Source organism: Agelaius phoeniceus, chromosome Z (genome assembly GCF_051311805.1).
Source record: "Agelaius phoeniceus isolate bAgePho1 chromosome Z, bAgePho1.hap1, whole genome shotgun sequence".
Taxonomy (NCBI): Eukaryota; Metazoa; Chordata; class Aves; order Passeriformes; family Icteridae; genus Agelaius; species Agelaius phoeniceus.
The window spans coordinates 49,653,209-49,680,032 of NC_135303.1; the positions used below are offsets into that span (position 1 = coordinate 49,653,209).

The window sequence follows — 26,824 nt, forward strand, 5'->3', positions numbered from 1 at the left end:
TTGTTTGCTTGAGGATTGTTATGTGAAGGGCTAACTGATCATCTGTACTGGTTTATCAGCCTGAAACCTTAGTGCTCATGGATCTGATGGAATGGGTTGGACTCCTAGGGAAGGACATCTGATGTATAATACACTTCTACTAAGTTCTTAGAAACTTTGTAATCTTTATTTTGGCAATCATAAAGATGAAAACCACTGAGGTAACTCTAAACATCCTGACCACAGACACTACAACAAAAACAGATCACAACTGCAGAAAAGTTACTGCCTGTAGAATCCTAGGAAACAAGAGGGCTAATGTGTATGTCTCAAAAACTGATAGCCAGATGGAGCCAGCCATGGATTGTTGGTGATAACAGCCAGGAATTATTGGTAATAATACACTGAGAAAGAACAGGATGTGGCTGGAGAAGAGGCCACAAGGAGGTAGGGCAGCACATTTCTGGGACAAATGTCCTAGTTCTGGCTCCTGGAGATGAGCATAACGCAACACAAATGCAGGGATGAGGCTGAGAAGTGGGCTGTAAGAGGGGATTGAGACCACCAAAGATCCCCAAAGCCATCCCCAACCCATTTCCAGAAAAGTCTAGAGGAATGGACTGCACAGGATTAGTAATTTGCATAGAAAGTGACAAACTTATCTCCAAGATGGGGAGATTTATTTATAAAAGGTATTCCAACCAAGCCCACATGTGTGGACATCCCCAGGACACCCCAGATGGATTCAATGCTGGAGCTAGAACTGGTCATCTCTCTTTCCCTCTCTCCTTTCTTCTCTTTCCCCCTCTTTAATTAATTTCTCTCTTTCTCTGTCCCCTTTCACCTTACCCCTCTGTGCAAAACCCACTGCCATGTGTTCATAGAGGAGATAAGGTCCTAACTTATACCAATTTCCATGCCAAGTATGTAATTTACTAATAGAACTTCGTAAGTTTTCGTGGATCCTCTGACTTTTGTCATTCTTTTTGACCATGGGCACCTACAAATCTTGAGTACTCCCTTCCCCTCAGGGTGGGACGCCACACTTACAACTTTATGCATGGAAGTGGAAAAAGTGGAAATAAAACAATATTGCATCCAGATAGTCAATAAAATAAAATAATTCAAGAGAATCTCTTTAACAGTAATTTATTATCATTAAAAGTAACAATAAGTAGTTTTAAATTCTTTTGTCTTAAAAATCTAGTGTAACATACTGCTACAGTTCTATGAAACTTACGGCAAAATTGTATCCCCAAACCACACTGCTGTGCCTGATCCTCACAGACATCAATGGTGTGGCACACAAATAGCACAGAAATGGATCGCTCTATACAGCGATGATCATTAGGCCTCAAGATGCTACAAGTTATTTTGTAAGAGCTATTAAGTATAATTTTTGTTTTCCTCTCTGTTAATATTGCTAGAACAATCAAATATTTCACATAGCTTTTGGTGCCCATGTGGTCTTTCAAGAACTGTGTTTTATCCCCATACATCTTCATGCTATAGTTTTCCTTTTTAAAATTTCCCTCCCTTAGTGACACGCCTCCCCCACCTCAGGAGACAAAACCACAGCAATGTTTGCAGTCACTCTGCACACAGCATCACCTGTTTCCTTCCTTCACATTCTGGAGCCAGTGTTCAGCCCTAACCCTTACCTTTCACACTGCTGCCCGAACAACTTGGCAGCACACAGTTCAGGAATACTACATGGTCATATTTTAATCTCCAGCTTCTTGGGAGTTCTTAGGTTAAGCTTAAGCTAAGCACCCAAGACAGCTAACTTATAGCTATTTCAGATTTGTGGAAAGGAGCAGTGGCCAGACATTGCAGGACAGATGCATCTTTGCATTACACAAAAAGGACTGAACAAGTCATAATACTGTTTATCATTGGCTTGCAGGACCAAAAAAGAATAGCCACAGGCAAGCACGCATATCACTGAAAAGAACAGTTATAATTCTATCAAGCATTTAATGTGCTGAATTTAAGACTACAATGTTACTCAAAAGTAAGCAGAAGCCTCTGAGTGAAACCTTTCTGGCTATCTTTTTCTTCTTTTACTGAAGAAAAAGAACATGGGGAAACTTCATATAGTCTTTCAGATGTGGTTTGTGTATGATTTCAGATACACAGGATCCCCTTAGATGGGATCGGAAATTTCCACATGAACTTCACAGTAGTGCATGGAATTGGGAAATTCAAAGACAACCAATCAGTAAGCAGCTTCATGTGCATCTATATCCACTCTGGATTTAGAGAGTCATGGGAAAATTATAATCATAGGGTAAAAGTATGGATGAAGCAGTAGATCAACAAATTCCATGAAGAAACTCTAATTACAAGAGCAGTTCACACTCTTCTCAAAGCAGACCTACAACTTAAACTCCAGGAGAAAAGAGGGTGTTAAATTTACTCAATCAATAAAGAATTTTTGGGGTTTGTTTTCAGCTAGATTTCTTGAGAAAGAAAACCCCAAAACTAAAAACAACACTTATAGTAAAACTGTGAGATCCTGTCTTATGTAATATCCTAAACTACTGTCTTGCTTTGTAAATGCACCTAACAGCTTATGAATTTCTTACCCTTACTCAATAACACCTTAAAGAGCTTTAACTGAGGTAGCCACTAAAACTAAAACATCACCATACATTAGCAATGCCAACACATGGTGAAAAGCTCAACCAAGATGCTCAAGAAAAGTCAGCTAGCATTGCTTCCAAAAATGTAATTTTCTTTCTTGCTCTTTTATTCCAAATCTTACTTTCCTTCCCTTTTCTCTTCTTGCCCATCTCTAACAAACAGCAACAAAGAAAAATTTAGCTTTCCAGTTCATTTGTAAAATGTCCTTGGATTTCCAAAACTAAATTTACAAATGAAGATTTGGTGAATTTAGTTTTAAATTAATGTCATTTAGAACACTGACACTGAAGGACAATCTGTACCCTCAATGACTGACACCTGAGGTTTCAGCTCTATCATCTTCCTGCACATGCTTAAGTTCTAGAAGCTGTAGAAAGACACCTGCAAGGGGAAAACACAGAAGCAGTGAAAAGGTCCCTTTTGTTTTAAGTCTCAGCTATATATGTAAACACACAAAGAATCACCTATTAATTCACTGTCTTTCAAGTACTCAGGAAGTTAAATTGCAATTATCAGTCCTCTAGCTAAAAAGTACAATGATCTGTCATATCCTGGATCTTTATAGTCACAATCATTGCTCAAAATGAAAGCATTTTCAAATTACTTGAACAGCTATGGTAGCCTACGCTCAAATGCAACATAAAAAAAAATTAGCTTTAATGATAATTAATACCCTGGTATTTTTGAAAACACTTTCAATATTTTTTTATGGTCCTTTATCACTATTTTTCAAGGTAATTCAGAACCTCTTCTATCAACGTCCAAATCAAACAACCAACCAAACAAGAAAACTCCAACTGAAAATCACCCCAATATCTATGTTGTTTAGTACATGTATATTGCAGAATGTACATTTGGGTAAACATCTACACTGTACACATACAAGTACATGTACTGTAAACATCCAGTTCTGACTTCTTTTTTTCAACCACTATTTGGAATTTGAGTGTCCTCTCTAATTGGCAGAATATTTTAATGCATATATGGAAATGCAAAGTTGCATTTCAGCCATATTGCATTGACCCAAGCAGCACAAAACCTCTGATTCTAAGATATATACTTGCCAAATGAAAAAGTCTGAAAAGAAAAACCATGCTCTTGCTTAAAAAATAGAGCACTAATGAGTGTGATGTGCATAATACTGGTTTCTCAGTGTAGAGCAGATACTATGTATATATTCCCAAATATAAAAATAAAATGGTACAAATTGCATGCAACTGTACATAGTGCAGTTCAAGCAATACCAAGGAATTATCCTTATTCTTCTGAAGCATGTGGACAACAGCAAACTGCAAGGTGATAATTGTAATGCGGTCCTTGGGTTTCTTCTTCCACAGAGACAAAAAAAAGCAATTTTTATTTCAAAAAAATCTAGTCCACAACAGGGAGACATCAAACAATTTAACCATGATAACTGTACTGTGAAGAATTTCTGATTTTTCTTATACATCTAGATAATGCAAAGGGCTTATTGTTTGAAGTACTTTGCTAGAACTCCTTTTACAAACCACAACACACCAAAGAAAGTGTTTCCTGCTTTCATTACACACAGTTGTTCATCAGGTGGAAGTAGATTAAGGTGGTTTATTACAGCATTATAAAACTAACTTCTTCCTTATGAAGCATATGTAATGCACAAATTAAAGATTCCAGTTAAGCATCACCATATACTAACCCTTTATGTTTGTATAACATAACCAGCTAAGAAATTGTTAAAATTGTTAAAACTGAAATCATACACAGGCACCTTGCTATATCATACTTACATTATAGTTTTCTTTTTAAAACATTCCACAACTGACTTGGCTTTTAGGTCACTTTTGTCCATTTCATCTATTTAGACGCTGTGTTACCACTTCTCTGTACATGATAGAGATATATATCAGCAGCAGAAAAATGACAAAGAAATCATCCAAGAACCCCAGAATTCCAAACAGAGCTTCAGGAAGAAAATCCAGAGGTGAGGCCAGGTACAGCAAGGCTCCAATCAAGCAGAGGAATATCCTGATGCGAAACATCCAGAAGAGGCCCCCTACAGAAAACATCTCCCTGAAAGCATGTCGCAATAAAGTGGGGAGATCCATAATTCTTTCCATAATCTATAAAGAAAAAATTTAAAAGTTAGTATTTTGCTTTAGCAACTCATCCATGCTAAACTGAAGTTTTTACTACTACATTATATCTTTGATTCTGTTAGTTTATAGGAATTAAAACAAAATCCGGGAAGAGTTAATGAGTTTTAGTTTTTCCAGGTAGAAAGGCATTAGAATATATATGTTTTCAAGAAACAGTTAAACTTTGTTATTCTACAATAAACAATGTTATTCTACAATAAACTTTGTTATTCTACAATATTCTACATATACTTAATATACATCAAGAGAAAATATACTGGCATCTATTATGAAGGAAAATCAATGACTAATAGAGGAAAACAAATGACTGGGAAAGTACGAAACAGCAAACAGGTTAACTGGAGTAAAATATTGATCAGAATGCAAGACAAACCAGGATTGTGAGAAAAAACCTAATGGGTAAAGTAGAATAGGTTACAGTTTTTCAGAAACACAATACCCCCTCTCCTGGTGTATAACCAGTGATTCACACAAGTTTCCAAAGGATGGATGAAGCTTCAAAGTAAACTAAAGAATCTTTAAATGAATCCATTCCTGCCTCCTTTCCATTTTGCTACTATGAATCTGCCAGCTTAGCAAGAGACTGCTCAAAAGAAAATATTCAGGTTTTTGTTGTGACGAGCAGGGAGGGGTGAACTTTAAAACTTTTTTTATACTGGCTCCCTTCTATGGTACACAGTTTCTACATAGAGCTGTTAAACTCCATACAGAATGACTTAGTGCCATAGCCGAAAAACGTTTTGAGAAAGAAATTTTGTATGTGGTAACACTGTGTATAAATCAAAGACAATTTATCTAGTCCAATTAGGGCTTTAGTGCAGATTTCTGGCATGACCTCAGACAGGTTACTGGGGACTAGACACAGCTCGCAGAGAGGTCTAATGGAGCCTGAAAGGCAGTTTCAACCTCTTCTGGACAAAACCCATACATTTTGTGGTTTAGAAAAATACTCCTCCCTCTTTTGTCTCTTTGTACTGTACATTTTTCTTTTAATGTCTTTTTGCTATATCCAAATCCCATTACAAATGAAGACAAGGAGGGAGGTTACTAGTATGCATGTGTGTGCATTTCACCTTGCAAAACAGGACACGCACACAGGAGATGGGCTCACAAGGCTGACTTTCTAACATTTGTAGAACTTTGACCACCCCTCTTAGCTATTTACAGAACAAAAATTCTTTTTCTTCTTCACTCAGAAAGGAGAAAAAAGACTGTAATATAAACTAGGGGAAAAAAAAATCAAGACAACGTACAGCTGTCTGAGGAGAAAGGCACAGAGCAGAACTTCATATTCTCCTTTATAATCAGTGTAAAAAGACCAATGAAGTGAATATTCTTCCTTGCACATCATTTATTTCATTAAGTATTTTTACTGACTAATTATTGATCCTTTCAAAATAATGACTCATATCTAAAAACAAACTTAACACATGAACACTTGAGAAAACTCAAGACTTATTAGATTCTCACTTACAAGAAAAAAGTAAGTTTGCCTACATTTTCATAAATGACAAATAAATAATTTTGGGTTTGGCCTAACCATTTCAATATGAATTTCCTAAAGAAAAGTTGCCTAGGCCCTAAGCATCAGGAAGAGAAAATCCATATCCCAGGGAAAGAAAAAAAAAGAAGGGGGGAAAAACATAAAAATTGCTCTCAAACTCTCCGGACACCATTGACTTCCACCTAAATTTACCCAAAACTTACCGATCTGGGCTGTCCTGAAAATCTTCGATTGTAATCATTAACATCTTGAAACACTTGGGCTGCACCCTGCTGATCTTCACCAAAGAGTGGTAAGAATAGTGTTACCTAGGCACAGCAGGAAGATTATGCTACACATGCAAATGTAAAACAGTCATCTTTAGTTAACTATATAAACTAAAAAAATTTGGTTTAGTTGAATAGTCAATAGGAGAATAACCTGAAAATTACTAGCATGGGTACTGCTATTAAATTTTAACTAATTAATTCCTTACAGCTCCTTACTTAATATTAATTTTTAAAGAGATTTTTAAAAAAAGCACAAAATAACCTTCCTTTTAAGAGAGGCTTCCTAAACACCTAAATGCTTTTTGTTTCCTAAGTGGGAAATGATTTGGAGAACAAAACTAATTTACCAAATTAATCTAATTTTCTTTTCTAAATTGAAAATAGAATAAAGCAATCAATGAGGCCTTTCTTTTCCTATTTTTAGGATTGCCTTGCATAACAACGAACATGCAGCAAAACTCATGGTTTTGCATATGGATCTTCATACCGAGATGAATTAAGAAAAAGATATTAACCTTCAACTATTTTGTATGGACTTTGAGAACTTTGCTCTGTTCTCGGGTTAACTTTCATGCAAACATAGAGAAATAAGATACATGTGAGTATGACCTTACGTATGTTATCTCTCTGCATAGGAGTTGCTGAGACTTCTATTTGGAAGCAATGTACAGGTAAAAAATGCAGATTATCATGGGAAACAGGGAAGGCATAGTACTTTAAATTATTATAGTCTTCAGAAGCTTCCTCTGTAACTGGCAACTAAATATAAATCTGTGTGGCAGTCACATTCAGAAACGAGAGCATAAGAAGATCTACATTCAACTTCTGGTCCTGCCACAAACCTGTTGTATGACTCATGTTCATATATACATCTTTCCCTTCACCATTTATAAATCAGGGTTAGAATGAATACATAACCATGCAAACTGTGCCACCTAATATACCTGTTACTCAGAGAAACATAAATGAAAAGATATATATAAGGAAAGACAATAAAGAAAATCACTTATTTTCCCCTTTTCCACACCTTCCCCACCTATTATTTGTGTCTTTTTCTTCACTGGCTACACTCTAAACCTACTCATTCTTCTTCCAGTCATATCTATTTTTTCTTCCTTCAACTGTCTTCTTACAGTCATTTGTCCTGCTGATACACACAATCAAAATAGGATACAATGGAGGGACAAGGACATGAATTACATAATTCATCACAAGTTACTAGCTCTGTAGTTTGTGCACTGTTAAAATAAAGATGTACTTTTGTTAAAACATACACTATCAGACTCAGAGATCCTAAGCCTTAATGAGTTGCAGGAACATATTTCAAACTGACAATGTAAGTAAGTTGCGTAGGAAGTAAGTTAGTGCTTTTTCTACAAAGATTAAATTAATAATACATACAAGTTAAAAATAAGACCAAAATAAGAAATTGACATGGATAGGTCTTTTGGTAGGGACAGAGGGAAGAGAGAGTGTATTTCTCAGGAACCAGTAGTGTGCAGCCAAGCCTTTCAGATGCAAATTCTGGTAAAAGAAGTTAATAACATCTTCAACAGAAAGCATGAAAGGATCATAGTTTAAATCTCACAATTTTCTGTTTTCATATAGTCTTTACAGAAAAATAGCTGAGCTATCAACTATTGCAGAACAATCTGAATTTTTGGAGCCATTTGTCAAAGCAAGAAGTTCGGAAAAACTGAATGTCCACCATTCCTGTCTCACATATCCCTCTGTACTTTTTCAGTTTCTCAGACTTCTTTATCTGCCAGCCTCACTATTGCAGCTCACATGTAAGTGCCTTTTGGCAGGCTATTCTAGACAGCCAAACTGACAGGTCGTTGATGATTTAAAATATTACCGTCTGTCTGCAGATCGGACAGCGGATGGCACCCAGCCATGAGCCGTACCTCCAGTAGGCAATAATGCAGGAACCTGGTGGAGGTAAGGTACACACACATTTAAACTCCTCAGATGAGAAATGCATCGCCTGAAATAATACATTTCACGGCAAAGGAAACAACAAAAAGTGTATATAAGCAGTTAGGTTAAATCTACAGTTTCTGATGTAATTTTGTGTACAGCATTCACTGAAGATACCAAGAACTAACGTCTTCAAATTCAATGCTATTAATGAGAAAACTCCTGAATAAGTTCAACTGAATCAATAATTTTAAGGCATTATTTCCAGGAAACACAACAAATTTTTATTCGTTAAGTGAAGAAGCAAATAATAAAAATTCTTGCCAGTTTAAAATGTAGAAGTCACAAAAATGTTAAGAGATGTAAAATTTATCCTAAAAACTTGGCTTTATCATCATCAGTTTCAACAGATGAAGACAAATATAAAAATGTAAGTATTTTATCTGTTTTTCAAACTTGCTTGTTTTTCATTTAAACAACTGGGCATGGTATATGCTATATACTAAAAAAAAAAAAAGAGATGGAAGAATTCTACTGGGAAAATTAAGGAGAAGAAGCAAAATGCTACATAGGGTGTCAGTATATAAATATAGCCTCAAAAAACCACAAAACCAAACACTTTAATCAATTTTGCACTTACTTATAATTCTGCAGAACTTCCAAGAAAAAATATTTTGTGAAATAAAGAGTATTTTATTATTTCTAAAACAGTTTTTAAAAAAATGGTACATTCCCAAATGTTCTTCAACATCTTGAGTTTTTTTACTAAACTGGAAACAAATTATACTCTTTGACATTTTAAAATTAAACAGTTTCATTCCTGATAGCATAGAAAACAATGCAGCACACTCTTAAAGTAACTGTTTATTCCTAAATGTATTTTCTCAACTATTTATAAAAAATTATTTATTTTGCAGATGCAATGATAAACAGTTAAAAGCAAACGTAGTTTTGAATTAGGATGCCTGAGCTAGTGCCAAAAGTTTGTATTTCTGTTCTGTTTTTAACTTTGGTGCTAGGAGCTTTCCTTGCTTACCACAGAAGAGATGTCCACAGTTTGTTTCTATAGGAAACGTAGCCTGTTGCAAACAGACTGGACACGACATATCTGTATAGAAGCGATGCCGATCACCAGCAGAAGCATCCTGCTGGAACAGCAGGAAAACACAAAGTGTTGGAGATACTATGTTATATAAGTCAACTGAGTTCTAAAAAATAATAAATTGGTGTTCATTTACTACAAGTCAAACTGTCAAACACAGAACTACGTGAAATGAGAAATATATTTAAATGTAAAAATTAAACATAGTTAAATGTTTTGATTCAATAAGCACATTCTTGTGACAGGACCATTATTTTCCCTTCATCTGTTAAGTAAGTGTGTGCTTCAAACCAGTTAAAGACCACAAAGAAAGAACCTCCTTGGTCCTTCACAATGAGTCAGGTTAGACATGCTAGAGCATGAATAACAAACTTGGATCTATATTGTTACTTCATTATCCTGAGTGGTTCTGTCCAGAGCCAGGTAACCAAACTGAGTTGCTTACCAGTTGCAGCATTTAGTGTTTCCAAGCCCACACACAGATATCAACTTGTGTATGTCACTGTCATGAAACTGTTTTTCTCCCCATTTTGCCGTATTTGTCTTCCACATAAATATGCACAGTCGTTATTTCAAGAAATATAATGATAAAAGACTTTTCAATATTCTCCAAAAGTATGGCATAGACTCTACCAGTTTAACTAGATGCAGTCATAGAATCATTGAATGGTCTGAGCTGTAAGGGCCTTTAAAGATCACTAAGTTCCAACTGTCCAGCCATAGGTAGGGATACCTTCCACTAAGACCAGGCTGCTCAGAGCCCCATCCAATCCTGCCTGGAACATTTCCAGGGATGGGACATTCGTAACTTCTCTGGGCAGCCTGTCCCCAGTGCTTCACAGAAAAGAATTTCTTCCTTGCATCCCATCTCAACCTAGCTTCTTTCAGTTTAAAACCACTACTCTCTGTCCTGTGACTAAAGGCTTTGCTAAAAAGTTCCTCTCTGTCTGTCTGTGCCTGGCTTCTGTTGCTGTGCCATTGTTCTGCTACACACTGCTTATCAGTCTAAACATCTACCCCTGTCCTCTCTCAGCAAACTGTACTCCCGATTTCCTTTCCTTTACCCTAAAGTTCCCAGGAACATTCCAGGAAGCACACAGCATAATCTAACATACTCCACCTTGTGGCAAAAACTTATTTGAAAAAACAACCAGCCAAAATTTAGTTTTAATTACTTGATGCATCCATTAAAAAGGGCACATTATCCCATTACTTGATGGACTTTAAGGATGCCTCTGTACAGTAAGTAAGCTCCCATAACTTTCAAGATCATCATCTTCCATAACCTCAGAGAAGCCTGCAGTACCCCACATCAGAGAGCTGAATGATGCCAACACTTGGTACAGCACCTGATCAGTTTGAAGCTGCTGACGAAGAGCTCGCACTAGCTCTTGATTTTCTGGATGTATGTTCTGATGTTCATTTCTGTGAAAGGAAATACAAGCAATAAAAAGCCCTGTGATCCAACATTGAAAAATAACTCACTGAAACAAATATGAAACCTGAACAAAGGGCAAAAAAAAATTATTTCCTGCTATAAAGGATTTTAAAGGAAGTACACAAATAATTAAGGAAACAGGAATTTATTCTGGATCCTAAAGTTACTTTGGACACTTAAAGCTGTACAGCGGCAGGATTTTTCAGAGACTCCACAACCAATCATTAAATCATGTTAAAACTAATTTTAATCTGAGAAAAAATTAAGCCTTGAACCTAAAAAAAATGAAGTTGCTTGAAAGCTTTTTGACTAAAGACACGTTTTTGTCTCCATTGCTAGTTTCTTATTTGTTGGTCTACTCAAGAAATTACTCAATAAATTACTAGTTTTTCACTCACTGCCCAAGTCACAGAGTTGGAACCTCCTAATTACTTCAATTTTATCTGCTACATGACATTTGCATAAGAAAGAGTAGACAAAATTGCATTTCGAATATAGAATTTATGTAACTATCAGCAGACTGGATATGAAAATAAACCACTCTTTTAAAATCACTCTTTTTTAAAAAAAGAAAGATTCTACAGGCAGGCAAACTACAGGTTAGATACACCAAGAGGAATCATTGGGTAGGGCCACAATGAAGAAAGAAGGATGGATATATTTCAAATTTGAAATTCAAAAGCATAATGGGACAGATTTGAAATTAAAAATGTGCTGACAGCAATCAGAGGTGTTGAGTTACAATAAATATGAGTCAATAGCATATGAATTTTTATGCTTTATTAATTCATATGGATTTGAATGATGATACATTCTGCTCAGTACTCTTGAGGTCTCAGCTGGATTCTGTTCACCATTTTGGGCTAAATGCATAGAAACACATAGAGAAGTTGGAGACAGTTCAGAAGATAATAGGAACTACTGCCCACAATTTTTATACATTAGAGAAAGACTTAAGAAATGTCAGTTTATATAAAAAACCGTTCATGGAGTGAAAAGGGGACAGGAAAAGTCTTTCAGTCTAAAAATATGAGCAATTATTTCCCACAGTTATCTAAGGCTTGTGGAAACACATTTCTAACTACATAATGTATAAAATCAGACAAGATTACTTCAGGCTACTTTGGTCTATCCCTGACTAAAAGTTAAATCAAAAAAACAGGTTGCAATACTTCCAGGGATATTGAGGTAAGCTGATCATCTGTCAGAGATGAGGGCTGGACTGGCTGAACTTTCAGGATATTTTCTGGTTGCAGTTATATTATATAATTTCCTCAATGGCTCTAGAAGCTTCTGCAATATTTTCCTTCAGTTAATGTGGGCAATCATAATATTGCATTATTGCTCAAATGTTTATTGCGTTATTGCTAAAATGTTTAAAATTTTGTCTGCCTCATTCTTTTTTCAAAGAAAAATAGACAAGTCCCATATTTTTCATGCTAATATTTACATGACCATCTGTAAAAAGAAAATTTATTTAATACTTATATGAGTGACATATGAAAGTTGGATGATAGAAAGCCTGTATTAAAACCCTTCTTATGCACCTTTGGTCTCCATGAATCAGATTTTGTGGATGTTGTCTGCTATACACGTTATATGTATAGAAGTATTTTTCTGTTTAGATGCTACAAAATAAATGTATTTCACATCTTCAGTTTTCCAGAATGTCTGATATATATTGAAGTCCAATTTGATTCACACACAAGCACAAGGCATGAACTGTAAGACAGTTTATTCTGATTTCTCCATAAACAACTAAATTAGCAGTAGCAAATTTGCTACTGCAAGTGTTCATTTATATGACCTTACCCTGGTATAACATACTATGCCGAAATCATGAGAGCATTTGCAGAGCTGCAGGGGTACAGCATGTACAGTCACTTATGCATAAGACAGTGATGTAGCTGAAAACCATGCGAAGTTCAGGAAGGGACAGGCAGAGCTCAAGGCATATCAAATTTATAACTTCTGTCATGCAATTAGTGTGAGAAGATAACTGAATAAATAAAAACCAATATGGTGCCATGTCATTAGAGGCATTATCAAACACAAGCCAGAAAGAAATAAAGTTAGATGCAAAGGCCTTTTATTTCGCTATTTCTGACTGCTAGCACGCCAAAACTTGAGGGAAAAGGTCCCATGATGTGGAAAGATTGTATTATGTACCACAGAGGGCCCCACCAAACTATTATTGGAAGGAAGAAGACTCATTCAGTGTGCAGTCTCACACAAGGAAATAGAGGGATAGTACTTAAGGGGACTGGTGCATCACTGTGCAGTGATGGACACTGTTAATTTCCAAGGACTAAGATCTCACTTCTGCTGAAAATAGTACTTGATCCTATAATCAAACCATATGATGGATAGAAAAATTAGATTAAAAAATCTAAACATGTAGACCCATAAATATGGAACAGTTAAGTCATCTAGGACAAATCCCTTGTAGGGAATTAAAGGATCAGGCTTCCTTTAATTTGCTGAATACACTGAATTTTCACAATCTCATTTGTAATGTGACAACCTACTCACCAGTTTAAAAGATGATGGAAAAAATCTGGCTTCATTTTATCAAAATTTATAACTCAAAAGCATACAGGCTTCACAAAAGTATCATATAGTGCCTGAACTACACAGCTGCAACTTGTTAAAAATGTTAATTATGGCTTGTAAGTTTCTCCGCCAGAAGCATGAATGAAGCCTTGATGTGATGCTTCATTTTCTTTCACCTGGAAACAAGTACAACAATTATATCCCTTAACAGTTCTCTCCATATTCTGCTTCTGCCCCCTAAAATCTACTGCAATACATACTCCTTGCTGCTCATTTCCATTTTGATTCTGCTCCTGCAGCTACTCATCACCTTGTAAGCTTCCTTCCTGTATACTTACCCATGACCTGTTCCTACCCAACTTAAGTATTTCAGTTCTGTTGATACAGAAGCATGAAAGGCAAAGAAAAAAACTGGGGTAATGAACACCATATAAGCAACACAAAGACCACTGTACTGTCTAAGGTAACTAGAGAAGAAAAAGAAAATATTCTTTTTCTTTCTCACTTCCTCCTCTCTGCTAAATAAATGAAAAGTACTATGCAGATGTTGAGGGCAACAATACAAAGAAGATAGATGAAGAGTGCTGCTGAATACAGACAATTTCAAAAGGTACCAGAAGGCAGAGCAGGCAGCTAAGAGGATACTGGTAAGACTTTCAGTTGTCAGTCATAGAATCACAGGCACAGAATATGCTGAGTTGGAAGGGACCCCTCAGGATCACTTAGCTCAACTCCTGGTCCTACATGGACATCTCAAGACACATATGCACAAGAGTATTGCCCAAACACATCTTCAACTCTATCAGGCTGGTGCTGTGACTTCCCTGGGGAGCTGCTCAAACTTCTGGGTGAAAAACTTTTTTCTGGTATCTTAACCTAAATCTCCTCTGATTCAGCTTCACGTGTTTCCTCAAGTCCTGTCACTGGCCACAAATCATACAATACAGATCTCCAAAGTCTGGAAGCTTTGTGTTTTCAGTTTGTTTGCCCCTCCAGAAAATAAACCATCAAGGCATGTAACAGGATTCACAGTCAAACTTTTTACCTACCTCATTACTCTGCAGAGGCAGTCGATAATTAGCCTTATCTGCCTCCCTAAGTAACTCTTCATAATTGATGCATCATCTCCCTGAACTTAATTCTGACTGAACTCCTGCTACTCTTGTCAACTGCTGACCCTTGTTCCACTCACTTTTTTTAAAATATTTCTTACTTGCCTTTCTAGAGTTCAAAAATAAAGTGTTAACTTTTAAACTAAACACTTAAAATTCAAGTCACAAATGCCAAAAATGTCAGTATGAAGGACAGAGAAATCATAACAGAGCAGATAAAAAAGAGGCATTATTAAAGCAATCTGAGTAACTGAAACAGCTTTGGGAAAAAAAAAAGGCAAGGTGAAGTGAATGCCTTTCTTAGATTCTTTTGTGATATCCTGATCCTTAACAGTAGCACTGCCTTGCAGTCCAACCAAGTTTTTCTACCTATAGCTTATTTAGTAGCTTGCTCTCAAGTAACCCTACCTTAGCAATATTTCTCATGTGGACATTTCTTCTTCAAGTTTCATGATGCCACTGCGTCACTAAAACTGAGTTCTCTTGGTTTTGAAAACTGTTCTCGGTTCAGAGGTTTACACACATCAATAAGATAAAATAAAATAATATAAAATAAAATAAAATAAAATAAAATAAGCCAATCTGAAGGTCATTTTCCCAAAACACATAGGCTAAGATGTTTGTTAGGATGCAAAGAAAAACTCTGAAATAAAAATAAGCTTTGATGACTTCATCATTAAAGTTACTGAATTCTGAACTTAACATTTTCCTGTATAGAATGCACATTGCAGTCCACTGTTGTACAGCATACTCATTTGAAAAAAAAAATCAATTTATTTGGATTTGGGTTGTTGTTTGTTTGCTTTCTTGGAAGGAGACTTCAGCTAGAACATACATTGGAGGAATATATCCAATTTTAATCTTGGAGTCGTTGACAAATCTGTACTTTTTAACCAAACACAACACAGCTGCCATACAGACTGTGAATTTAACCATTTTCCGTCTTAATGAACGATGAACACTACTAAGCTTGATTATCTGAAGATATGGAAGCGTTAAACTCCACTTTTGATTTTAGGTGTACCAAGCAATTAGTTAAACATAGTAAGCAATCAAACAACCCCTTCCTTACTGTCACAAAATCACAGTTTTTATGTACCAATGCACGCAATTGTGAAGAAAGTTAGGATTTTTATAAAAAATGAATAATTCCTCTCAACACATTCTCACCTTAAAAGCGTATATACCAGAGCAGCAATGAAAGTGAAACTGAGCACAACTGCCACCAGTACCTGGTCACTTACTCCTTCTATAACTGAATCATTATCTAGCTTCAAACTCTGAACTTCTGCTTGGTGACTGGCCATCACAGCTCTAAAATGCAAAAAAAATAGATATATATACATATATTAAAATGTATGTGTCATGTCTTGTTATGTGCACAGACATTTTAAACACAGTTACAAACAATATGTAAACAGAATAGTCATTGTTGGGAGAAAAGAGTGGTACAAAAAGAAGGAATATATCCATTTTTAACGAACACTGAGTTTGCTGTAGAGGTCTTATGCGGTAGCAAACAAATCTTAAATGTGTTATGTGTTATGATTTAAACATTAAAAAAAATAGTCAGATAGTTTACCTTGAAATCTTTATAAGATAAATTGCATAGGAGTAGGTCATTACTGAACTGGCCATATTCTAAGGACTGTCTATTGAAAGAAAGTTTAAAAGACTGCATTATCAAGAATTTTAGTTATTACACACTACATCATTCCTGGTAGGCTAAGCCAACACAGAAACTTAACTTTCACCACTTACATGAATGAAGAAACAAGGACATTTTGGTTTCAGTGTTAAATGCTCATTGCGATACACAGGAATCACCCAATACATTTTAAACTTCATTTCTGTTTTCCGTGCATTACCAGCCTTTAGCTGGAAACACGGGGAAAACTTGAAAGAAAAATAGTATTATCCTTAGTTAGACTCACTTGTTTTATATTTGTTTCACATTTGTAGCCATCAGTGACTAAGGTTAACATTTTTAACCCACAGCACTAACCTACAGCTGGAGACGTGAAATAAAATAGTTTCCAACCCACTGCTGAATCATTGCTGTTGCAATCAGGAAGTGAAATGAACTATGGCTACGAATATTACAAAATCAGAACAGTGAAGCTAACTCTGTCAAATGACATGAGAAGTCATATTGAAGCTCTGTCCATGCATTTCTATTTTCCATGAAGCTGTCATAAAATCCCAGTATTGGTTTCTGAAGGCATCAAGACTGGTATCTTTTTCTGTTTCCTAGTCCAGCTTGCAAGCTTTCATCAGTGTTTCACTACACTCCACAGCTCATGTGTCATTTTTAATTTAAACCTCGCTGTCTAGAAAATATTACCAAACACCCTCTGGCCCTGAATTAATTGCAAAACTGAAGTGGAGTACAAGTCGTCAGGATTTTAGTGGATACCTGTAATACCCTGACAAAATTTCAGCATGTCAGTCTATTGCTAATAAAAAAGTGTATTTTTCCCTAAGACAGCTACTCTCACCCTCCACATTTTTTCTAGTATAAGCAGTAGAGCTTTTTTCAAGCTTCCTAACATTTGTGGCAGCGGCCTTCTGTAGCAGGAATACAAGAGAAGTTGATACCTTCTCAGAGTATTGTTAAGAAGTGTAAGTGGTATAAGTAAGTATGTAAGAGCAGAGCAAACTTGTGGAGAACAAGGGGAGATTTCATTAATTGTTGTATTTTTGGGGCTTTCCCTGTGAAAGCTAAAATGGAATAATGAAGCATATATGAAGTGAAACAATAAACTAAGTTATCCTAAGTGTGCCAATCTGAACTGAGACTATTATTTCTGTAAGTATAGTCAATTTTTTGCTAATTACAGCTTTCAACAAGCAACTGTGTCACAGTATTTGGAAAGAGTAACTTCTTTCAAAGGTGGAACACCAATGAGTCATAGAAAGGCATGTTTAAAGTAGGTCAGTGTTTACACACGTTTCATATATACTAACAAATGAAAGACCAGATCTTTGTGGAAAGGTCTTACATAGGAACATGGGGCTACACAAGGAGTTAGAGCATTTCTCTGCATAGCTAGTTACACAATTACATTCCTATAGCTAAAGCCATGAGGTTAAGATGTTGTGAAATTTTTCTGAGCAGTGGTTCCCTGGTGCTGAGGATCTGGACTGGCAAGTGTGCTGTGATGCCTCCCTAACACAACATTACCTGCCTATATACTTAAGTTCTTTGCATATCCTGTCCTGAAGAAGCTTGTCTTTCTTACACTGCATCATTCTGAGACAGCCATTTTCCACAACTGTGCATGCTAATATTTTCCATTTCTATGTTTTTCCTCCTTAAGTATCATTATCAGTTGACTAATTTTTTACTCTGTTCCACTGTTTTTTTCTGGGTTGACCACTCAGAACAAAATCAGACATAAATGCCAAGGAACTGGTATAATTCCTCCCTTGCTCCACATCAGTTCTGTTAGAATACACCAACATGCCAATGACAACTACATCCCATTAAGTACTACCCATCGTTTTGGGTTTGGGTTTTTTTTCAGAAATGCCTATTGTGCCAGAGACATACAGACAATTTAACTGTTTCCCTCAACAGCCTTCAAGACATCTACTCCAGCTCTTCCCTGTCTGTATGTTCCTTGCAAAAACACTCCAAATTCTTATCTGCCTACCATCAATATCATTCACTGCATCTGCTTGCCTTAATTTCTGCTCACTCATCTTTCTTGAAATACCAAACTAAGGTGCCAAAGTTAGCATCAGAACATGAAAATGAAATACACAGATCCTCACTTTCTCTTCCTTCTTGCACATAATGCCAGTTACTTATATCTACTTCAGCCCTTCATTTTGAAACATATATGACTTTTCCAATAACGTTTTGAAATAAGCATAGTGTACAAGAAAAATTATTGCACAGTTTTTCTCTCTGCATAAACACCCTGAGACACTTTGTCTTTACTTATGTATCAATACTGCAAAGACTATATAGAGGGGGAGTGGAATCTGCCTCAGCCTCATTCCCAGCTGCTTCTATCACTAAATTCTAGAGCAGACAAATTATCAATGCTTAATGCCCATGTTGTTCATATTTTAATTTACTTGCTGTTTCTGGACAGCCAACAAGTGCTCTGTATATTTTTCTTATTACTTCCAACATTTTCTCTCAATAAGATCATTGCACAGGAGAGCTGACAAGACTTGTGTAGACTAGGTACTACAAAACAGAGGGTATCACTTCAAAAGAACCAATACATACTTTCTCTGAATTCATGCCTCAGTAGAGACAGTAACAATCTCCTCCTCATCCTATCTCTAAGATAGCATGTTAAAAAAGCAATGTCTACAAACAAAATGTTAAAATACACTAATAGAAAAAAGGAGGAAGGAATTTTGTGATTTCAAGGCTATCTTGAATGTTTTCAAACAAAATACCCAGAACTGGAGGCTTGCAGTTCATGTTTCTTCAAGTGCAACTACAGCAGCCAAAGAGTGATCTGCAGTGGTTTGAATAAAAATAGCTTCTAAGAAATCTCGCCTCACAGTGCTTGTGTTCAGCAATTGCTGCTCTTTCAGCTGGTGCAACTAAGAGGCAAGCTATAGGACATTTAAATAATGTAATGAAGACTCAGTCTTTGGAGACAGCCAGCCTTGATAAACACCAAGTGTGTGTCAGAGAAACCTTCCAGAACCAGATTTTATTACCTATATCTAACCACTCCTAAAATAGTCACTGTTAATAATTTGACGCAATTCAAGAGTGAGTTAGTATGGCTCATACTAAATTCCATCCATTGATGCATTACATTTTTCCAGTTATGAAAAAATGACAGCATTTCATCAACCTTTTCCTCATATAATTATTTTCAGATCTGGATTCTACATCACAGGCATTTCAGATATTAAATTATTTTAAAGGTTTTCTTTCTTTCTTTGCTGTAGGTTACCTTGTTTCTTTCTAAAATTGCAAAGAAGGTTTGAATTATTCTCATTGCTCTGTTTCTATTCTTTAATACAATAAATTAATTCCTGTCTACGCTAGCTATGAGAAAAGTACCAACTGTGTAAGATTACTTCAGTGGAAAAAAAGCAGTAATTGAAAATATATTAAATTCAGATAAATGATTTCTGGTTATACTTATGACTTTTTCTCTTTTTAGCCATTTCATAAAGATGGCTTCCTTAAATGCAAGCATAACTCCAGCCTATGAGAGGATGAAAACCAAGCAACATCTAATAATACTCACATCAAAACTGGATTTGTACAACCAACTTCAGAATTTTAAAAATATCAATCGCAAACTTAAAAACTGACAAAAAAGCTGGGCCTTTTTCCTAAAAGTTGTTCCTTTTCAAAAACAACACCGCCAAAGCCCAAATCTTAAATTCCAGGTTTATTTATTCTTCAGACTACTGGCACTTGCTTCAAGTAAAACAACACAGAAAAGGGGGACAAAGACAAGGAGTTACTCCTCCATCCATTTGGGCTAGCTAAGTTACAGCTTGACATTGCACCCCAGTAGACTGGGAACCGGTTCATTTCCATGAGAGCTCTTGATGGCTAGAGAGTATAAACAGCCTCAGAGTAAATTGTCCACAAAAGGTTTTGCAATAGAAAGGAATGCAATTTACTGTTTGTAAAATCATAAAGTTTTATTTGTAAACCTGTCAGTAATTAATCATCTGTACAGAAAATCACCTTGTTTATTATAAGTTTTTCTCAGAGTGATCACTGACAGAAGGTAACACTAATTTTTTTTTTTTTACATTTTAAGAGTCTACAGACCTTTTTAAAGTTACATTTTCCCCTCTGTGGTTATGTATGAACAATGCATGCAGATTTAAGCAAAAAAAAAAGAGAACTATAATGAGCAATACTGCAAGTACAATGGCTTTTATTCTTGGAAATTCATACAGAACACATTGAAATGTGAGGGAATAAAGATATATACTAGTGGGGATGTATTATTTCTTAATTTTTCAGATCTGAAAAGTATTATTAGGACTTTCAATGTTCAACATAAAGCACTGCTATAACAATACCCTATGCCATGACTCATAAAAACAATCCAGTCTTTACCATGATATGTTAAACAGCTGTCAGCTATCCAAAGTCAGAACTTTTCCCATAGTTTTCTGAAGTATTTTAACTTTTTTGAGTTTATCAGGGAAGTGCCATATGATAATATACTCTTAAAACCACAGAGATTTTTAGGACACACTACCAAAGGAATGTGCAAGCACAGTGAAAAAGAAATAAGAGGCTCTCTTGATGTCTGAGAAGTAAAAAATGAGGTAACACACAAGCAATACTGATGTGAGACACAAGTTATTAACCTTACTGTATTGACTTTGTGAGCATGGTACAATTTGCTCCACATCTGAAAGGTAATTTGGATAACAATGTGTCCTTTATGGGATGGGCTGGGAGTGAACTGGATGAGAAAAATGGAGTTTTGGATTTTCATTTATTTCAGTTTTATTTTGAGTGTTTTTCTCTTGATGCAGTACAGCCACCATTGGTTCTTCAAAAAACTATAAGTTAATTATAAAGTGATGGTGGGCCAGGGTGCAAGCCAGAACCTGCAATTCCTTTTGCCAGTTGCCTTTTATTAGCAAAAGCATAGCTCCCACCCTTTGAAAAAGCTGCTTAATTTGTAGAGGTTGTGTGTTTTCCAGGATAAGCTAATTCATCTCCAACTAGTCAAATACCACAAATCACACTTTCTTAAGAATAAAAAGGCTTTAACCCCTCAAAATTTTCTTCTGTGTAAGAGAAACAAACAAAAAATTGGTTTCATTTGTATAAAAAAGTTTCTAATAAGATTGGCCTGTTTCAGACAATATAAACCAACTTTTAAGAATTTAGGCATATTAAAATAGAGCGTGCTTATTCTGTAATCTAATCCCTGAACACATATTAGCTTATGTTGAAATATCTATAGGGATAAATTTAGCACATTTTATTTAAGAGAAAAGCAGGCAAAAATTCCCAAAATAAAGACAAACTCTTAAATGTAGGGCAAAAATTGAGACCTGTCTCATCAGAAGCTATCTAATTACTTCCTGCTCCAGTGTAGTACCAGGTCATGGTCCCTCTCTGTCATTGACAATGGGACTTTGGGAATGGACTTGACTCAGTGAACTGAATCCTATAGTTATTTGTGTATATCTTTATCCAGTTATCTGGGCATATCTTTAAGAGTCCAAAGATATGCCCAGACTGCATGCAGAAGCAATTAACAACAGCAGGCATGAACTACACATCATGAACAGTGGAAGTGTTGAAGACTCTCTGAGTTTACTAGCCTAAATCCTGTATCAGCCAAATCCTGAGGTGATAGATTTTTATCCAGGTTCCTTAGTGTACTAAAGTCAAGTTTTGAAGAAGCAGTGTAGACAAATATAACTTTATAGAACAGAAATAATGGAAATGATTGATGGTATACTTAGAAAAAGTGTTTCTTGAGGAAAGAGGATTTATTAGCGTTTCATTTTTGTGAGCACAGTCTTACTTGAATAAAGCACCAACAACAATCTCTAGTACTAAGTATCCTCCTGCACTGTAAGTATCCCCTCCCACTGCACAGTGGGAGAAAATCCAAAGGGCACATTTACTAACAGAAATTTTTTAAAAAATCTATAATATAGCAACATATAAATTGATGAGATATATATTCTGTGACAAGGTTGTCAAAACTGACTTGAGATTATCCTATTAGAATTTCATGCAGTCTGCTAATGCATCATTATTTTGAGTTTGCATCAACTTTGGGTTTACAAATAAGTTCAGCTGGTACAAGAAATACAGCCAAACTCAGCTGTATAATATTCAGTTATATGCTTACCATGAACCACCTTTGCTTTCAGGACTGTGCTGACTACATTCAAGTGTATGCATACCCTTTGCAAAAGAGAATGGAAAAGGTCTGAACAGTCTTGCTAAGAGAGAGGAGAGGGCAATTTCAGTAGGCAAACAATGATTTTGTTGAGTATACATTACGAACTGACCAACTGAGGCACTTGCCTGATAAAGCAGGTTTCTGCAGGGTCTGAGGTCAGCAGTCTCTGAGGCACATTTTTTCCTAAAGAGAAAAAAAAAACAAAAGAAGAAGAAAGAAAGTAGATATTCTACTTTTGCTGATGGAATCATGTTTTGCAAATTAAAAGTAATGCAGCTGCAAACTACAGGTGCAAGGCTGTGAGGGAAAATAATCCAAAATTAATATACCATTCTACTGGGAAAACAAAGTATCTCAAATAATTTTTATCCTGAGTCGAAAACCACATGGATGACTTGAAGCAAGAAGACATGCAATGCCCTGTTTAGCATTACTATTCTGAATATCTGCCTGGGTGATGTATGGCTTGTGTAAAACAATCCCTAACAAAGTTTTCCACCACTTTGTAAGGCAAAACCATACTGAAAGGTACAGAGTTCTAAACAAACCAGAGGGTGGAACTGAATTAATATGCAGATAGGAGCATGAGAAAGAGCCCGCGTATGCCTTCAGCTTGGATACCTCACTTTCCTGGTCAGGTAGGAAGAAAAAGACAATATTCTCACTTCATTATAATAATGTTTACTGGAATATGGTAGTACTTCAGCTAAGCATGAGGAGGTTTCAGATCACTCTTAGGAAAGGTGCCCAGTAATACCTTGTTGTAGAAAGCGCTACCTCCATACACAACCTCATATCTAAAACAGATAGCAAGGCAAAAAAGCAATACAGTATTTGTTTGCGTCAACAAAATACAAGCTACACCTCGTGGCAATGGGCAAAGCAGAGTGGGAAATGAGACACAGAGGAAGATATGATAGACAACCTTAAACCATGCAATGTACCTGTGAAAGCTGTCAAAAGTACCAAACATGTTGCTTAAAGCACACATTAAAACTTGGAATGGAAAGTTGGTAGTTGTGCAGTTTTCTAAAACTTTAAATTCATCCTGAAACTGAAAGTTACCTTTAAATGAAGACAAATTTTATTTATAACTTATAGTGCAGCTTGAGATCAATAAGAAAGTACTTTCCTGGAAAAACTTGAAAATTTTCATAGCTCCTACAATACTCTACAGTTCAAAAGAAGCTCACATAAAGGGAGCATTTAGTTTTTCTCCATGTTACTAATTCATTAAATGGAAAAAGTGTGAGGAAAGAGGGAAAATAGTGGCAGTTTCCACATCTGTGACCCTTCTTGTTTATACAACCCTCCACCGTTATCAGAGCTTTGTGCCTGCTCGTCCATGTCATTGCATGCCAGGCTCATTGTTAACTGATAGGGAACTGCAGAACTTATCACGATGCCACACACTCTCATTGCAAACTTCAAATAGTCCAAAATCCAACACACTACTGTGTGAGAGAAAAAGAGATGCTTGAACTCCTCAGGTGACCCATTTGCAGCATGATGGAGAGCTCCACTGGCTGGGGCACAGCAAGGATGCAGGGGCACCCTGGCCACAGACAGACTCCTTGTTTTTGAGATAAAAAAATAATTAAATCACCTGAAGAATCACACAGAACCAACTAGGCTGGAAAAACCACTGAGATCATCAAGTCCAATCTAAGACTGAACACCTCCCTGTTAACCACACCATGACACCAAGTGTCATGTCCAATCTTTTCTTGAACACCCATTGAGATGGTGACTCCACCATCTCCCTAGGCAGCCCATTTCAATATCTAATTATCCTTCTTCCTAGTCACCACTTGCTACTAGTTCTAAGCAAGTAACTCATAGAATTGTAGAATGTTAAGAGATTGGAAAGAACCTGAAAGAACATCCAGTCCCAACATCCCCATGCCACAGACAGGGACACGTCTCACTAGACCAGGTTGCTCAAGTCTTATCCAAACTGGTTTTGAACAGGGCCAGGGGTGGGGCATCCACAACCTCCTTGGACAACTTGTTCCAGTATCTCAACACCCCTGACAGTAAAAAATTCCTTCCTGCTACCTAGCCTAAATTTCCCTTCTTTAAGTTTAAACCCATTACTCCTTGTCACTACAGTTCCTAACAGAGTCTCTCTCTGACTTCCCTGCAGACCCCCTTTAGATACTGGTAGGTTGCCTGTTCATTAAATTCACTACAGCAGAGCTCTGTTGAAAGGAAGCTAACGTCGTTGTCTTGTCCAAAAACAGATGAGAACGTCGTCAAGGCTGCTCCATACACAAACCAAGCCACACGAGATACTAAGACTATGATATGTTTGTGACTGCAGGGTCATTTCCCACTCCAAAAGGAGGAAAACTTTGTAGGGGCTGCTCCACCCAGAAGCCAAGCCACATTCCACACCAACATGGATAACACCTGTGGTATACCATCCTCACAAACCCACGCTGCCAGCCCCGCCGGACACTCTCCTGAGCAGCTCCTCCGCGGCAAGAATACACACACACACAAACACACAAACACACACACACACACACACACACGGAGCCGGGGGAAGCACTGCACACGCCTCCTACCCGAGGGCCCGGCGGCGTACGAGGTGCCTCGGCGGGCATGCAACGGAGGGACTCGCGTCTCCCTGACCCTCCCCAGTCCCCCCTGCCCGGCTGTGAGGGATGGACAGCCCAGCCCGGTGCGCTGCGGCCCCGCCCGTGCCCCCGCGGTACCTCAGCCACCGCTCGCCGCTGGCCTCGCGGCCCCGCCCCGTTCCCCCGACGCCGCCGGGTCGCGCCGCGTCCCCCGCCCCGCCCCGCCCCGCGGCCGCCGGGCGCAGGCGCACGCGGCCGGTCCGTCAGGGCGCGGTGACGTGTCGGCGCCACCGCCCGGCCCGGGACGGGGCGGGGCGGGACCGGCGGTACCGACCCGGCCGCGGCCCCGCAGTCCCGCCATGTTCAACGTGGAGAGCCTGGAGCGCGCCGAGCTCGGCGAGAGCCTGCTCACCTGGGTGAGTGAGCGCTGCCCGCCCGCACCGAGTTGGGTCGCGCCTCAGGGCCGCGGCGCCGGGCGCCTCCCGCCCCGCCGCGGCTCCGCTCCGGTGATGGAGGCCCCGCGGCCCGCACCCCGGCCGGGCCGCGTCGGGTCGGCGGAGCCCTGGCGGCCCGGCCTTGCTTTGTTTATGTCTTATCTTGGCGCATCGGGGGTGGCTGGGCAGGGCCGTGCTCCGCCTCAACGCTGCCCCTGCAGCGGGGGAACAAAGGCCCGGGGGGCCGGCGCGGGAGCGCCCCCAGGTGCGCCCGGGCTGGGCTGGCGAGCTGCAGGCCGGGGCTCGGGTCCCTCCTATGCCGTTGTGTGTCAGTACTCCGCTGTTCATACCTGCCCGTCTCCCTCTGACCAGCAAGGCCGCCTTTCTGACCGGAAACTTGCATTTCCGCCTGTTTATTTTTCTCTGATTTTTAAGCAGTGGTTAAGTCTCGAGAGACAGAATTCATCGATGAGGTCGAGGATTTTACAGTATCAGCCTAAGAGGTGATATATTTATTCCTGGAGGTGTTCAAGGCCAGGTTGGATGGGGCTCTGAGTAACCTGATCTAGCTGAAGGTGTCCCTGCTCATGGCAGGGGCATTGGAACCACATGAGTTTCAAGGTTCTTTTCCAGGCCAAACCCTTCTATGGTTCTATGATCTTATGATAAAAATTACTCTATACTACTTTAATGTTGGTAGTTTTTCCCATAAATGTCTTTAGGTTATGCTGTCACTCAAAGAGCAGCCAAAATATGGTGGACATTAAACCTGGCTTTGCAGCTACCTGTAGTCTGAGCAATGACCATAACACAGATGTGGAATTTAACTTTCTGTAGCAGCTGAGTAATTGGTCAGTTGTTTTAAACCTCAGGATTTTGGTTTGAGGCTGGTTTGGATTTTTTCCCTTCTATAATCAAAATTGCCAAGTAAATACCTAGAATATGAAACTCTGCAATACAACTGATTGTTAACTAGAAACAGAAATTTTCAGATTATTTTTCTATGAGAAGCCAGAGCTGACTGAAGCTCTGATGGTGATGAGTAAGTTCCTGGGGAATAACAGGTTAGATTTCTCAATGAAAGTCGGAAAGGATGAGCAAGGGAAATAGTTTATTGTTAGAGGTGAGCACATGGCCTGGAAAGTATAGAAGGTGACAATTTTGGGGAAGAGGTTTTTGGAGAAGTGCTTCACCTAGGTTCTGCAATAAGTCACTGAGTTTCACTTTCCTTCACATTCCTGCCAGGTTTTCCATATTTGTTATG

At 37.9% G+C, this 26,824-nt stretch overlaps 2 protein-coding genes across 16 annotated transcripts in view; one reads left to right on the plus strand and one right to left on the minus strand.

Moving 5' to 3' along the window:
* Window positions 1-1,112: 1,112 nt before the first annotated feature.
* On the minus strand, window positions 1,113-25,762 carry RNF170 (ring finger protein 170). Of its 12 annotated transcripts, none has more exons than XM_077172243.1 (8): window positions 25,539-25,745; window positions 22,670-22,727; window positions 15,829-15,972; window positions 10,905-10,980; window positions 9,490-9,601; window positions 8,392-8,465; window positions 6,468-6,572; window positions 1,113-4,724 (listed from the first exon to the last, which is right to left on the minus strand). In XM_077172243.1, exons 3-8 carry the CDS (start codon window positions 15,963-15,965, stop codon window positions 4,455-4,457), a joined length of 774 nt encoding a protein of 257 aa, XP_077028358.1. In that variant the 5' UTR covers window positions 15,966-15,972; window positions 22,670-22,727; window positions 25,539-25,745; the 3' UTR covers window positions 1,113-4,454. The 12 variants fall into 12 exon arrangements, with proteins under 12 accessions (XP_077028358.1, XP_077028359.1, XP_077028363.1 ...); XM_077172244.1 differs by having other exon boundaries at window positions 9,490-9,598; window positions 25,539-25,742; XM_077172248.1 differs by lacking the exon at window positions 25,539-25,745 and adding an exon at window positions 25,265-25,344.
* HOOK3 (hook microtubule tethering protein 3) overlaps window positions 25,333-26,824 on the plus strand; it is an 86,064-nt gene continuing 84,572 nt past the window's right edge. For 2 of the 4 annotated variants that reach the window (XM_054652582.2, XM_054652585.2), the window contains exon 1: window positions 25,359-25,542. In XM_054652582.2, the coding sequence (XP_054508557.1) occupies window positions 25,486-25,542 (57 nt within the window). In that variant the 5' untranslated portion in view covers window positions 25,359-25,485. Of the gene's footprint in view, window positions 25,543-26,824 lie in introns of all 4 variants that reach the window. The other 2 variants (XM_077172241.1, XM_054652586.2) reach the window with 2 other exon arrangements.

Coding starts and splice junctions, on each gene's coding strand:
- RNF170 (XM_077172243.1), bottom strand. CDS start 15,965: ATGGCCAGTCACCAAGCAGAAGTTCAGAGTTTGAAGCTAGATAATGAT. Junction 9,602..10,904: donor AGCAGCTTCAAACTGATCAG/GTGCTGTACCAA, acceptor CTGCTGTTCCAG/CAGGATGCTTCTGCTGGTGA. Junction 6,573..8,391: donor GTCCGATCTGCAGACAGACG/GTAATATTTTAA, acceptor TGCTGTGCCTAG/GTAACACTATTCTTACCACT.